Source organism: Solea senegalensis, linkage group LG5 (genome assembly GCF_019176455.1).
Source record: "Solea senegalensis isolate Sse05_10M linkage group LG5, IFAPA_SoseM_1, whole genome shotgun sequence".
Classification (NCBI taxonomy): Eukaryota; Metazoa; Chordata; class Actinopteri; order Pleuronectiformes; family Soleidae; genus Solea; species Solea senegalensis.
Genome location: NC_058025.1, coordinates 7855685 through 7869000, shown reverse-complemented (window position 1 = coordinate 7869000; position 13316 = coordinate 7855685). Strand labels below are relative to the sequence as shown.

At 40.7% G+C, this 13316-nt stretch overlaps 1 protein-coding gene across 1 annotated transcript; it reads left to right on the top strand.

Moving 5' to 3' along the window:
• The first annotated feature begins 547 nt into the window (after positions 1-547).
• trpv4 (transient receptor potential cation channel, subfamily V, member 4) lies at positions 548-13084 on the top strand. The gene is made up of 14 exons (XM_044025476.1): positions 548-783; positions 2034-2120; positions 2677-3125; positions 3532-3707; positions 4941-5093; positions 5923-6063; positions 7805-8103; positions 8191-8370; positions 9037-9195; positions 9885-9977; positions 10069-10142; positions 10406-10571; positions 10646-10712; positions 12546-13084. Exons 2-14 carry the CDS (start codon positions 2112-2114, stop codon positions 13031-13033), a joined length of 2454 nt encoding a protein of 817 aa, XP_043881411.1. The 5' UTR covers positions 548-783; positions 2034-2111; the 3' UTR covers positions 13034-13084.
• Positions 13085-13316: the final 232 nt, after the last annotated feature.

Genomic DNA, 13316 nt, shown 5'->3' with positions numbered 1-13316 from the left:
TAACCTCTTGTTTCTAGCCCTTTTCCCATTTTATTCCACCCTGTGTTGTATTTTACTGTTTTATTTGCAATCTTTTGTTTTAGTTCAAAGTTAAAACATTGTTGTATTTGCTTTTTAAATGTTATTTTCCTTGTATTGTGAAGCACTTTGAGCTGCAACCCTTGTATGAAAGGTGCTATACAAATAAAGTTTGTATTTGTATGCATTTAATCCAGATTAAGTGATTCAAACAACAGGGCCCTGAGGAGCATGACACACAAAAAGAACATTAACAGTGTTTTTACTAATCATTCATCAGTTCCCACCCTGTCACAGCCGACAACTGTGTTATAGCACATTTTACAGACTATAATATGTGAAGACTGTAGCTACACACTGGTGAGGATCATGGATTATATACTTTCATATAGGAAGACTCATGGACGCATGAGGGGGCCTCACAGATGCCCACACCCACACCTTGATGAATAGATCAATACAGTTCTGTACCACCTAGCGGCCGCCAGCAGAACTGCATCTTACTTCGCTCTTGGCTGCAGCTTTCCAGGCAAACTTGTCCCACCCAAAGCCTGTGAAAGCATCCGTTGTTCTACGGGACTTTACCGGACACATGGAGCAAAGCAAAGCCGCAGTGAAGTCAACGCTCTGAGAGGAGTCACGTTAGACCCGCAGAGGAGGGACCGGAGCAGAGACTCAGTTAGTTTGAGCGTTTTCTAAACGATAGAAAAGACGACACCTTAAAGTGTTTTAAAAAGAAAGCAAAGGTCAACTCACTGTAGCAAGGTAAGTAACATTTCTGATTCTCGTGTTTTCTTGTTTCATAATGCAGCTTTTTGTTTAAAAATATTTATCCAGATCGATAGATAGATATTGTTGTATTTTACTTTAGTCTTATTTTAATAACAGTAATAATTAGTGAGAGAGATTCAAAAGGAACATTTTATTAAGATTGTACACACACAAACTTGTTTTCATATCTTAGTGAGGACACTTCATAGACATAATGTATTCTCTAGCCCCTTACCCTAACTTTCACCATTAACATTAACCCTAACCCTAAAACCAGGTCTTAACCCTTAAAAAGCCATTTAAAGTTGTGGGGCCCAGGAGAAGTGTCCCCACATGGCCAAAATGTCCTCATAAAGATAGGTTTGTGTGTTTTATGGACTTCACAAAGATATAAGTACACACACACACACACACACATATTGGGCCCCAGACCCTCTGGTCTCTGTTGGTCTGGATAAAGTCTCATCAGTAGCAACTGCACAGGAAGTTCCCACAGCTCAGAGGCCACATTAGAGTCACTCACAGTCAGTAGATTTTGACTTTCTGAACCAATAAGAGGAAATATGGGGACATTGGGTCTACACTATGTGGTCTTTTATGATCCCATTCTATCACCCTGACAGTTTTAAAACACTTTGGACTATCTCTCTGTCTCTCTCTCTCTCCGCTGAACAACTTAATTCTTTGTTTTCATTCTATTATAATAGTTTAGAAAGGGCTGGCGCTATCTTTTTTTTTTACTCTCCAAATGCCTGCTGAAGTGTAAGGGTATGATAATCCCATGTGTCAGATTGGGCTATGAGTCATTCTTCTCCCTGAGCAGGACCCCAGCAAGTCCCCTGTTTGTGTTGCTCCTGTCTGCTCTAGATAAGTTGTCAATGTCATGAACAAACTCAGGAAAGAGCAAGCCTTGGAAAGGGAAGTGGTGGAGGGAGGTGAGGATGTGTGTTTGTGAGTTCTGTGAAGCTTTGGAATATAGCACTACACATCTTCTGTAATGAGTAAATAAAAAAGGGCATAGATTGAGACTTTCCACGTGTCCTGTCTGAAATAGGTGGTATGATTCTACGTCCCACACTGACCAGGTTTTTCTGACCAATAAGAGCTCTCATTAGTTTTGGCACCAGTCCTTTTTCTGTGTTTTTATTTTCCCCCTCAAACGACAGCTCTGGTTGTTTTTGTCTGAATTGCTCTGTGTCAGTAATTCATGCGATGGCTTCTTCTCTTCTGTTTTGTTTTTTCAGTTTCAGTGTCCACATGCTTCAGCATCATTTCCCTGGATTCCCTGAAGAGGAATTTGACACACCATTGTGATAAAAGGGATGAATGAGGTACAAAGAGGTTAAATGTCAGTAGTATACTTTAGATAAATGTGTGTCACACCTTCACAGTCCATTCGTCAGTTGTAGCCTTAACCTTAGCATTTAAGTTATACACTGAATTATTCTAAAACAGCAATGATGGTAAATTGAGATGAATAAAACAATTTTACACAGCAAATGACAAAGACGTTAATGAGTGACAAGTGTTTTAAAACTTGACATTCATTAACTACACAGATATTTAATATGTTCATTCTTCATCTACTGTATTATCCTCCACATGGGGGTTGCGGGGTCACTGGAGCCAGTCTCAGCTGACAGGGGGACAGGTCACCAGTCCATGGCAGGCCCAACATACAGAGATGGACAATCATTCACTCTCAAACTCACACCTACGGTCACTTTAGAGTGTCTAATTAAGAACAAAAGAGAATTAAATAAAGTAAAACTCAAGTATTTGAGATGACAGAAGATCTTAAAAGTTTTAAGCTTCTCATGAAAAGGATTTATTTAGGAAACTTATTTGAATTACTCATGACATTTTGTCATTTTGTTTTTATTCCAGGGTCGTTCTGCTCTCTTCAGGAGGTGCCACCTTGCCTTGTCCAAGGCAGACACCCTCACCTCTGCTCCTGCCAAAGCCGAGCTCTCTGTGGACGCGGGCGATGGTGGGTCCGCTCAGCCGGAGAGCGACGCGGCGTTCCCCCTCTCTGAGCTCTCGCACTTGTTTGAGAGTGAGGATGCCGCCCCGTCGACCCAGGACACGAGTCAGGACTCTGCCCTGGAGGTGGTTCAGCCCGGCCAGGTGGCGGACAGTCGACAGAACCTGCGGATGAAGTTCCAGGGTGCTTTCAAGAAGGGCATTTCCAATCCCATGGACCTACTGGAGTCCACCATATACGAGTCAAACGTAGTTCCAGGCCCCAAGAAAGCGCCCATGGACTCACTCTTTGACTATGGCACCTATGGTCACATGAGCAACCAGAAGAGACGCAGGAAGAAGCTTCCAAGAGGGTAAGAAGATCTCAAAACTCATGTTTGCTTCCTTTATCTTCTCACTTTATTCATCCAGGCAGCAAACCTAGACTGGACTTTTGTTTTTTTAAGAGAAACAAAAGGGCTGGTTGGGAAAAGTGCTGTCATTAAAAGAAAAAAATCCCCCAATCTCCCACAACTACCTCTCTGTAGACAGAGGTGTGCCACATTAGGAAGTATGTGTACACACAGGAACACACAGTCCATTCACTGATCCAACAGAGAGCGTGTTGTTGGTTCCACTGCAGCCGTTGAGGTAATATTTAGGCTGCGTTCTGTTTCTGGCTGCCGTACCTGTCCAATACTGTACACACATACAGAGGTCCATTTATCAAAGTGCGTGTGTGTGATGGAAAAAAAGAAATTCATTTTTTAATATCCTCAGTAAAACGGCGACATCCGGTGAAGACGATCAAAGCTCAGATCCGCCGAAGGTCGTGAAGACATTCAACCGCTCTGTCCTCTTTGACTGTGTCTCGCGTGGAGACCCGGCGGCGCTCGACGGCCTGCTGGAGTACCTGCAGAGTCACGACAAGCGGCTGACTGACGAGGAGTTCAGAGGTGAGACTGACATGTGCAGCGATGTGTAGCGATTCTCCGACTCAGTCCAAAGCAACCAATAAATGATGATATGATGATCAACACTTGATTGGTTCTGTAAAATGTCAGAAAATGTTGATCAGTGTTTCCCAAATCTGGAAATTGTTTTGTCCACAGACCAAAATGATTCAGTTTGAGTTATTTCTTTGTTATGTGGAGCAAAGAAACCAGTGAATGTTCACATTTAACAAGTTAAAAAATCAGAGAGCTTCTTCTAATTATTATTAAAAAACAAAACAAACCCAAAACACTCAAACCTTGCCAAAAAAAGCGATTAAGATGTCAGTGAAGTTTGCTCTCTTTTACACCATTTTATACGTCATGTCACCAAATAAACTCTTAAATGAGCTAAATGTAAGTTCCTAAAAAGGTTCTTAGTGACATGAACTGCAGCCTCATTGTGATGCTCGCGGCATTATGTGAGCAATCATCCCGTGTTCTTGCCAAAACAATTTCTGTTTGGCCCGATTGAGTGCGCTAATGTGGTGTTTCTGTGTTGTGACTTTGATAATAGCAGACGCTGTTTCCTTCACAATCTACAGCTCAATCACTTCTCTGGGCTGCACTGGGTTGAAATACCGCCCCCACTCTTCACTCTCACTTTTGTACAAAAGTAGAAATTCAGCTTGGGTGTATTTACCTTTGACCTTTTGTAATCGCTGCTGTTTTTTCCTCAAGAGGATGTGAGAAGGAAAGGTGGAGTGATGTCATAGTCTTTGTCCTGCCAAAGGCAGTTGGAAAGCTTCTCTGTCTCTCGGGGGTTCTGGGTTTTTTTTTTTAGGCTTTTAACAAGGAGCAGAGAAAAATCACAGCAAACTGTTGTCTTTTTCTGAGAGACTTAAACAAGGCTCCCACTTTCTCTCCAACAGAGACTTAAAATAGTGAATGGCTCACTTGACCCCTGTCTTTTACACTCTATTTTTTTAAGAACCATGAATACTCCCTGCAAAAATTTCCCAAAACTCTGGCCATATTCAATTATTATACAGCCTGCCTTATAATTATACAACATAATTTATCAAATGGAAAAGCTCTTTTAAAAATACAAACAGATGAGTTTACGGTGATAAATGTTTAGTTTTTAGGCCACAAATGCAAACTTTGCCAAACACATTCAATGTTAATTAGTTAAGTTAAGCGTTGACTTTAAACTAAAATTCCAAATGATATTTTTCATCTAACTCTTTTCACCAGAACCATCCACGGGTAAGACGTGTCTGCCTAAAGCCCTGATGAACCTTTACGGTGGTCGGAACGACACCATCCCGCTGATGGTTGACATCGCGGAGAAGACTGGAAACCTCCGAGAGTTCCTGAATTCACCATTCAGGGATCTCTACTACAGAGGTATGGAAATCACCCAATAATGAGAAGGTTAATGCGAACGTATTCATGAAGGATTAAAGGAGGTTTAAGTGTAATTGTTAACCTGGGACCGGGACCGTCGTAACACGTAGCAACCAACACGTCATGAAGCCGCCACGTCTAACCTTTACAAACACAGACATGCTGCATATCCACAGAGCCGTTAGAAAGTCCACTGAAAGCTCATTCTTATGTTCACCAAACACAGTTAAAGCACTAATCAATCAAACCAGCAGGTGTAGAAAACACTAGTAAACATTGATAAATGTCACCGGAGAATCACCATGTCAACAAAGATAAAACATGTCTGCGGGACAACAGAGCCTCCACAGTTTTTACAAGTGTTGTCTTTATGTAGTTTATATAATTGTGGAGATATCCCCAAAAAGAGGAGCAGGGGTGAATAGGTTAAAGTCATATTGTAACAATATATAGCTTAATTTGGATTCTGTAGTACACAATATCATTTTTATATTCATGAAAATCATTCTACATATTCACTTCATCCCTGTAGCTTTCATGGTTGTCAGTTTGATGGTTTCTTTTGCATTCAGGAAACAAAAAACAATAAAATTGTGTTAAGGACTCGTTTCCTGTGAGAAGCAACCTGGATATACATTTAGCTTTCACACTCTGTTGCTTAATTGGTAGGATAAACGTCTGTTGAGCTTAAACACGCTCCATGTAGAGTAGCTTTCCTCCTCATAATGCCTTTTACAGTAACATCATAATTACCCCCATGTCTCCAACACAGCCCTCAGCGCTGTGGTATGAAATAATGTTTGTGTCCTGTTCTGTTGCCTTCTCTCAGGCCAGACGGCGCTCCACATCGCTATAGAGCGACGCTGCAAACAGTACGTGGAGCTGCTGGTGGAGAAGGGAGCTGATGTTCATGCCCAGGCACGAGGACGCTTCTTCCAGCCTAAAGATGAAGGAGGCTACTTCTACTTTGGTAACGACGCCCTCTGTCAGCACGTAGCTTTTCATGACGATTGCGTTTTTGTCCTCTTTATACTCTGACCTCAAATGATGCAAATGATGCAAGCTCTGAGACTGAGGAAAGCTGTTTTCACTCTGCTCTGCCTCATGCTTTTGTAATGATGTGCTCTATTTTTTGTGACATCATGGTCACTATTTTCTGCTTCCAAGTTGGCTGTAAGTGTCTGCTTTTCTCATAAGTATACGTCACAGTTTTTGATGTCTATCAGAGCGGCTGCCAAGATTAAGTAGCTCACCCACGCCACTGCACACTTTCCTGGAAAATAAACGAGAGCCCACACCTTCTTTAGTTTGTAACGTGGCACAGTCTTTGAGTTCAGGATGCTGCTGTGGTCTAGTGGTGAATGTTGCATGTTTAACCATGAATAGTAACGCTTCAAAAACACATGAAAAGCAAAGAAAGCATTAGTCATCTGTTCAAGATTTGCCTCCAGTGAAAGGTGTCTGTGTTCTGCAGTGAAAAAAAAGTAAACATCACCCTGTGCTGGTGGGAAGGATCTCACCGTGACCTCCACACCAAGTATGATAAATAAGTTCATCTGCAAATTACACTCAACACTGCCCTCTGCTGGCTAATTTAAAAGGTCCTACCCGCTCCATCACTTCAGGGTTATACCCAGATAAATGGCAACATTTTACATTATGGTAATAATTTGCAAAAGGGACGTAATATTTCTATAGGTAATGGTAAGAACAATGGGAAGTGTGTGTGGGACATAAGGGAGGATAAATATCTATTTTAATGAGGAAATTAGCTTTTTTGATTCACAAACATTTCAGTTATTGAAGTTATTACACTGATGAGTGAAAACCTGGATATTAAAGATCTGGGATTTTAAGCAAAATTTTTGTGTTTTATTCTAAAATGTATTTTTTATGTAAGAAAATTCATTACTTGGACTAAAATGAAGTTTGTAGTTTATTATCTTTGGAAACAGCATTGCATTGCAGCAATAATATCTCCTTATTAATGAAACATTTGGAAATTGCAATAGAAATAAGATGTTATCACCATAATATTAACTCCCTAATACAAGATTATAACCATACTACAAGTGTTACAGCGTTTAACAGTATGCCATCTTATATCTTAAGATATAATTGATTTGAATTATCATTCTCCCAAAAACATTAAAGGTAGTTTTTTTCTTTATTTTTACACAACCTGCTTTGGGAATTATTTGTTTGATTACATTCAAGCATTATATTCCCCACTCATCACTGAGGAGATGATTTCTATTTGCACTTAACACGGTTGTCATTCTCAAATCCCAGCGTGTCCGGGCACAGTGTGAGTAATTTGCCGCGGAGCTTTGCAGCGAGGTGAACAGGAACCTGGCAGAGCCGATGGCTAATGGGATTTAGACTCACGCTAACACTCTGCATGCACCCGTGCAAATCCATGAAGAGGAGCGTTTCTCTGTGAGGTGACAAAGTAATCTGTCACCCATGGCAACGGCTCATTTTCAGCAGCTGCTTCTGGCACTCCGGCCTTATTGCGCCCCGCCCTCAAACAACTGCTAATTGTGCAGATTTTATAGCAGGGGTTTAAGTCAAACCTTTGATCCGTGTTTAGTACGCTTTGCAAAAACATACATCATCTACAGTTCTTAAATAACCCTCTTGTTGACATGCTTATTTATATTGTGAAGAATTCTCTCTCTCTCTCTCTCTCTCTCTCTTGCTTTGCCCAGGTGAGCTGCCTCTCTCGCTGGCTGCATGCACGAACCAGCCCGACATAGTGCACTACCTGACCGAGAATCCGCACAAGAAAGCTGACCTGCGGCGCCAGGACTCACGTGGAAACACAGTGTTGCACGCTCTGGTGCACATCGCCGACAACACCAAGGACAACACGCGCTTCCTCACCAAGATGTACGACGTGCTGCTCATCAAGAGCGCAAAGCTCTACCCAGACTGCAGCCTGGAGACGGTGCTCAACAGTGACGGCATGTCACCGCTCATGATGGCGGCCAAACTGGGAAAAATAGGGGTAAAGATATAGGTCACGTCAGTGTGTCAAGCACAGATTTTTGTGGCCACGTTTATCCATTTACTCAACTTCTCCATGTTCCTCCAGGTTTTTCAGCACATCATCCGGCGTGAGATCAAAGATGAGGAGGTCCGTCACCTGTCACGGAAGTTTAAGGACTGGGCTTATGGTCCAGTTTACTCATCTCTCTATGATCTGTCTTCACTGGACACATGTGGAGAGGAACCATCAGTGCTGGAAATCCTTGTCTACAACAGTCGAAATGAGGTGGATTTTTTTTTTGAAATGAAATGTAGTTTGTCTTCAAATCTGTCCGCCTGCAGTTTGCATGTTGCCCCTGTGTGTGTCTGGGTTTTCTCCGGGTTATCTGGTTTCCTCTCACACTCCAAAAACATGCAGATTAGGGGATTAGGCAAATTGGAAACCTGGTGACCACAGATGTGAGCGTGAGAGTGAATGTCAGCTGGGATTGGCACAAGCGCCCCCTTATTCTAAAGCCGTAGAAGATGGATGGATATATAGTCCATATATGTATATATACTACTTTAGAGAAAGCACAAACCCCTTTAGTTTTCCATATTGTTAGTACACTGAAAAGCATCGTTCCATCAACATGGGCGATAAAGTATTCACACAATTTTTGGTTGAGTGACATTTTATTACAATTTCATAGACATCAAAATTCAGGCACGGATCTGTATGAAGTACTATTAAATTATTTTTTTTTAAAAAGTTATGGTTCATTTCAAACACTCCCCTAAATTTTGAATACTGATCCACGTCCAGGTCAAAATCTCATGAAAATGTGTCGCTCTCAAACAGAAAGATGCTGGCATGTCCTTCTTGATGGGATTTTTTTCTTTTTTAAATTAAGGATTACATGTGTGTTTTAACGCCGTTGCTGCAGTTTTATGTCTGTGGTCTTGTCGTCAGAACCGCCACGAGATGCTGGCAGTGGAGCCCATCAATGAGCTGCTGCGTGCCAAGTGGCAGAAGTTTGCCGCTGTCACCTTTTACATCAGTGTCGTTTCCTACCTCATCACCATGATCATCTTCACACTCGTGGCTTATTACCACCCGACACACGGCACGGTGGGTGTGAAACTGCTGAAAACCGCTGTAGACTCTTCACACATATATACGTATATATGTATATATATATATATATATATATGTATATGTATGTATATATAGATACATAAAGTATAAACAATATGCTGTGGGGGTTTTTGTATGTGCTCTAGTTAAAGAGAGCTCTATTGTGTTTGCACACAAAATGGTTATGCACTAACATCATACATTGTACCAGAACAAAAAAAAAAGTTTATTCTGCAGGATGAGATTAACATTAATGCAACCCTCATGTGAAGTAAACATAGTAAAAACAACTGTCTGCAGCTGTTGGCTTGTCATTTTTGCATCTCGTCATTTTCATAAAAGAAAATATGATCAAAATCATTAGGATTTGACATTTTTGGAGCCTGTCAACAAACCAAACACAAACAAGATTTTTGGGCTGTTTTAATTCCTCCAGCACTGCAGACTTTCATTCCAATGATGTTTTGTTTTGTTGTGTGTGTTTGATTTGAATATTGCAAAATACTGGATATTGTGTCCTTAGTTCAGATCCTCTATAAATAGAAGCATTTGTTATTTGTTTTTTTCAAATTGACAAATTATATTTGCTGACAGATATTGATAACTTTGATATAAAAAAAATAATGTAATTAATTTGTTATTTCCTTCCTTCCTTCCTTTCATCCTTCCTTCCTACCCTCTAGCCTCCGTACCCCTACATCTCCTCCTCTGATTACCTGCGGATGGCGGGCGAGATCGTCACCTTGGCGTCAGGAATCTTCTTTTTCCTCACCAACGTGAGTCACGACGTGCCCACATTTTTTGGCTGTTTTGAGCTCAGTGGTTTAACCGTTGTCATTGTTGAAAAATGTCTCCTGCTCTTTGCAGATTAAAGACGTTTTCCTGAAGAAGTGTCCTGGGGTGAAGTCTTTATTTATTGATGGATCCTTTCAGCTGCTCTAGTAAGTCTTTCATCCTTCCTCCTCCACTTCTTCCTCCTCATCTGCTGCATCTTGACAACTTTTACCCAAGGCAAATGTTTGCCTCCCCTCAATTGAGTCCTCTAATTAATATCTCAGCCTCCTCCCTGGCATGTTTTAATAGTTTTGCATCTTTAATTAAACCCGTGATCCAAACAAAGAGCAGATAATGTCAAGTGCCTCTCTGAACTGTCTCACTTTAAATCAACAACATGTTTTTTTTTCCCCATTTGTGTCCTCTCTAGTTTCATCTACTCTGTACTGATCGTAGTCACAGCTGCTCTCTACCTGTCGGGCATTAAAGCCTACGTGTCAGTGATGGTGTTTGCACTTGTGCTGGGCTGGATGAACACACTTTACTTCACCAGAGGCCTAAAGCTCACTGGCACCTACAGTATAATGATACAGAAGGTGAGACACGTGGCAGAAAATGAGTCAGCGCTAAATATCACTGTTGATAAATTTTTATTATTTATTATTTTCAGATTCTTTTCAAAGACCTTTTCAGATTCCTGCTGGTGTATGTGCTCTTCATGATTGGATATGCATCAGGTAGGCTTATGTCCATCTCATTTTTACAGATCTGTGTCATGATGTCAAGGAACGGATTATGGGACATTTCCCGAATTGCTCTCTCGCTGAGAGGTTATTAAGGTTCAGCTCAGACATGGTTGACCTAGCTAAGCGTTAAGCAAACAGGGTGTTTGAGAAGAAGAAGTGGACAGAAACAGCATCTAACATTTGATTGTATCAACACACAAGTACACTATTGATTATCAACTGTGGTAAATCACAGAGGGAAAAGAAAAGATGATGAAGACATATGAGATTTTGATCAGTGATGCACAATTTGGACATTTTGCCGATATCTAAGGAGTGCTTAACCGATTTACGGTTTTCCCTGCACCTAACTGCAGAGGTCATTAGTCTCTTCTGAAAGGTAGAAGATATAAATTGTCTTCATTGATCAAAATAAATAAATGTAATGTAATATTTTATAGTGATATAGTGAGCCAGCATAGCAAGTTAACGAGTTGGTGGCCTATTTAGGGTATATTGTTGTCAGATCTTGGTGTGTTTGCTGATATGATATGTGACGATAATATCGTTTATCTTTAATCCTGATGGGACACTATGTTGACAAAAGCATTTGGACACCTGACCTTTAATGACGTATTTAAATACATATACAGGACTATAATATGGAGTTGGTCCCTCTTTTGCAGCTTCCACACTTCTTCATGGGAGACTTTCCTCAACATTATGATTATGTGTTTCTATGTGAATTTGTGTCAAGTGTCAAGTCAAACTATGTCTTTATAGTCGTTGCTTTGTGCACCGGGTCATGTTAGAATAGAAAAGGACCTTCTTCAAAACTGTTGCCACGTGTTAAGATTATTCTTATTTTGGAATAAGGGGCAAAGCCTGATTGAAACACCTGAATTCAATACTTGTACAGTGTTAAATAACCTTAAGAAAAATGATCACAGTTTTCTAAAATGTCACCTTTGGCCTTCGTACGGACCGAGTCTGAAATCAAACTGGAGGCGGAGAGATTGTGTTACTCAGCGCTGCACACAACCTGAGGGACTCTTAACACTCTCTTTTTGACGAGTCATTAAGAACAGCCCCTAGGCACAGAATGACAGAACATTTTAGTGGTTTTGATACCTTGACTTTTCAATACCACCACTATACCTTGAAACCAGTCATCAGCCCTTGCCCACACATAAATAACTTGTGCAAAGGAATGAGAAGGAGGGAATTATGCACCATTACATTATGGATGTATTGAAGCTGTAGCAGTAGAAGAAGAAGAAGTTTCAATTCATTTAATCCAAGCTAAATGTCTTTACTTAAAGTAAGTAGTGTGTAAATAATGTGTTTCCAGTGTTAATGCAAACCACCCATACTAGCAATTATTTTCATGATCGATTCATCTGTCCATTATTTTCCCAAACAATGTTGATCAGTGTTTCCCAAACCTGAAAATGATGATGTTCTCAAATGTCTTCTTTTGTTCACAAACCAAAACTATTCAATTTTAATGATTTATTTGTTATAACAAGCAAAGAAACCAGAAAAAATTCACATTTCAGAAGCTGAAAACTCTGAAAAGTTGTTTCAATTATTGAAAAACACTTCATGGATTCATAGAGAAACTGTCATGTGGGACTGTGGTGTTATGTGGCTGTTTTGACCTGTGACTAGTCCTCGTGCTTGACTGGCTTTAAAATTAATATGAGAGTTGTGTGGATTTCTGCATCTAACTCTCAGTTACATGGTGTGTATTCCTGTGATTTACAGAATGTTGAACTATATCTTCTCTTTTCCATTCACTGGTCACAGATGCATAACCCTGCCTCCTCTGTCCTCCCCTCACAGCTCTGGTGTCCCTGCTGATAGAGTGTCCTCCACCAGGAACTGAGTGTGACGGGGACTGTCCTACCTACCCCAAGTGCAGGGAGCCGGACACTTTTAGCACCTTCCTGCTGGACCTTTTCAAACTCACCATTGGGATGGGAGAGCTGGATATGATCCATGGCGCACAGTATCCTGCAGTCTTCCTCATCCTGTTGGTGACTTATATTATCCTGACATTTGTGCTGCTGCTCAACATGTTGATCGCTCTGATGGGGGAGACGGTGGGACAGGTGTCGAAGGAAAGCAAGAAGATCTGGAAGCTTCAGGTGATGTGGTGTTTATGGATGTCCAGACTTTTACTAAACTGCTCACTGCAGCTCAATAAACTCCCCTCTGGGAAGGGCAACCTGAACAACTACAGCAGGAACAACTTCTATTCCTGCTCCTCCACTGGTAGCAATTCATGTTATAGTATGTCGTCCAAAATCGAGCCAAAAGTTCATACTTGAGTGTGTCGTCCAAAAGGAACCAAAAATTCATAGTTTAATATGTCGTCCAAAATTGGGCCAACAATTCATACTTTAGTATGTCTTCGAAAAAATCACAAAAATGCATACTTTAGTATGTCGTCAAAATTCGGGCCAAAAATTAATCGAAAAAGTCATCAAAAATGTAACTAACGACATACAAACCTATGACGTTTTTTGTCATATTTTGGCCGACATACTAAACTATGACTTTTTTGAGTGATTTTGGACAACATACTAACCTATGACTTTTTTGTCTCAATTT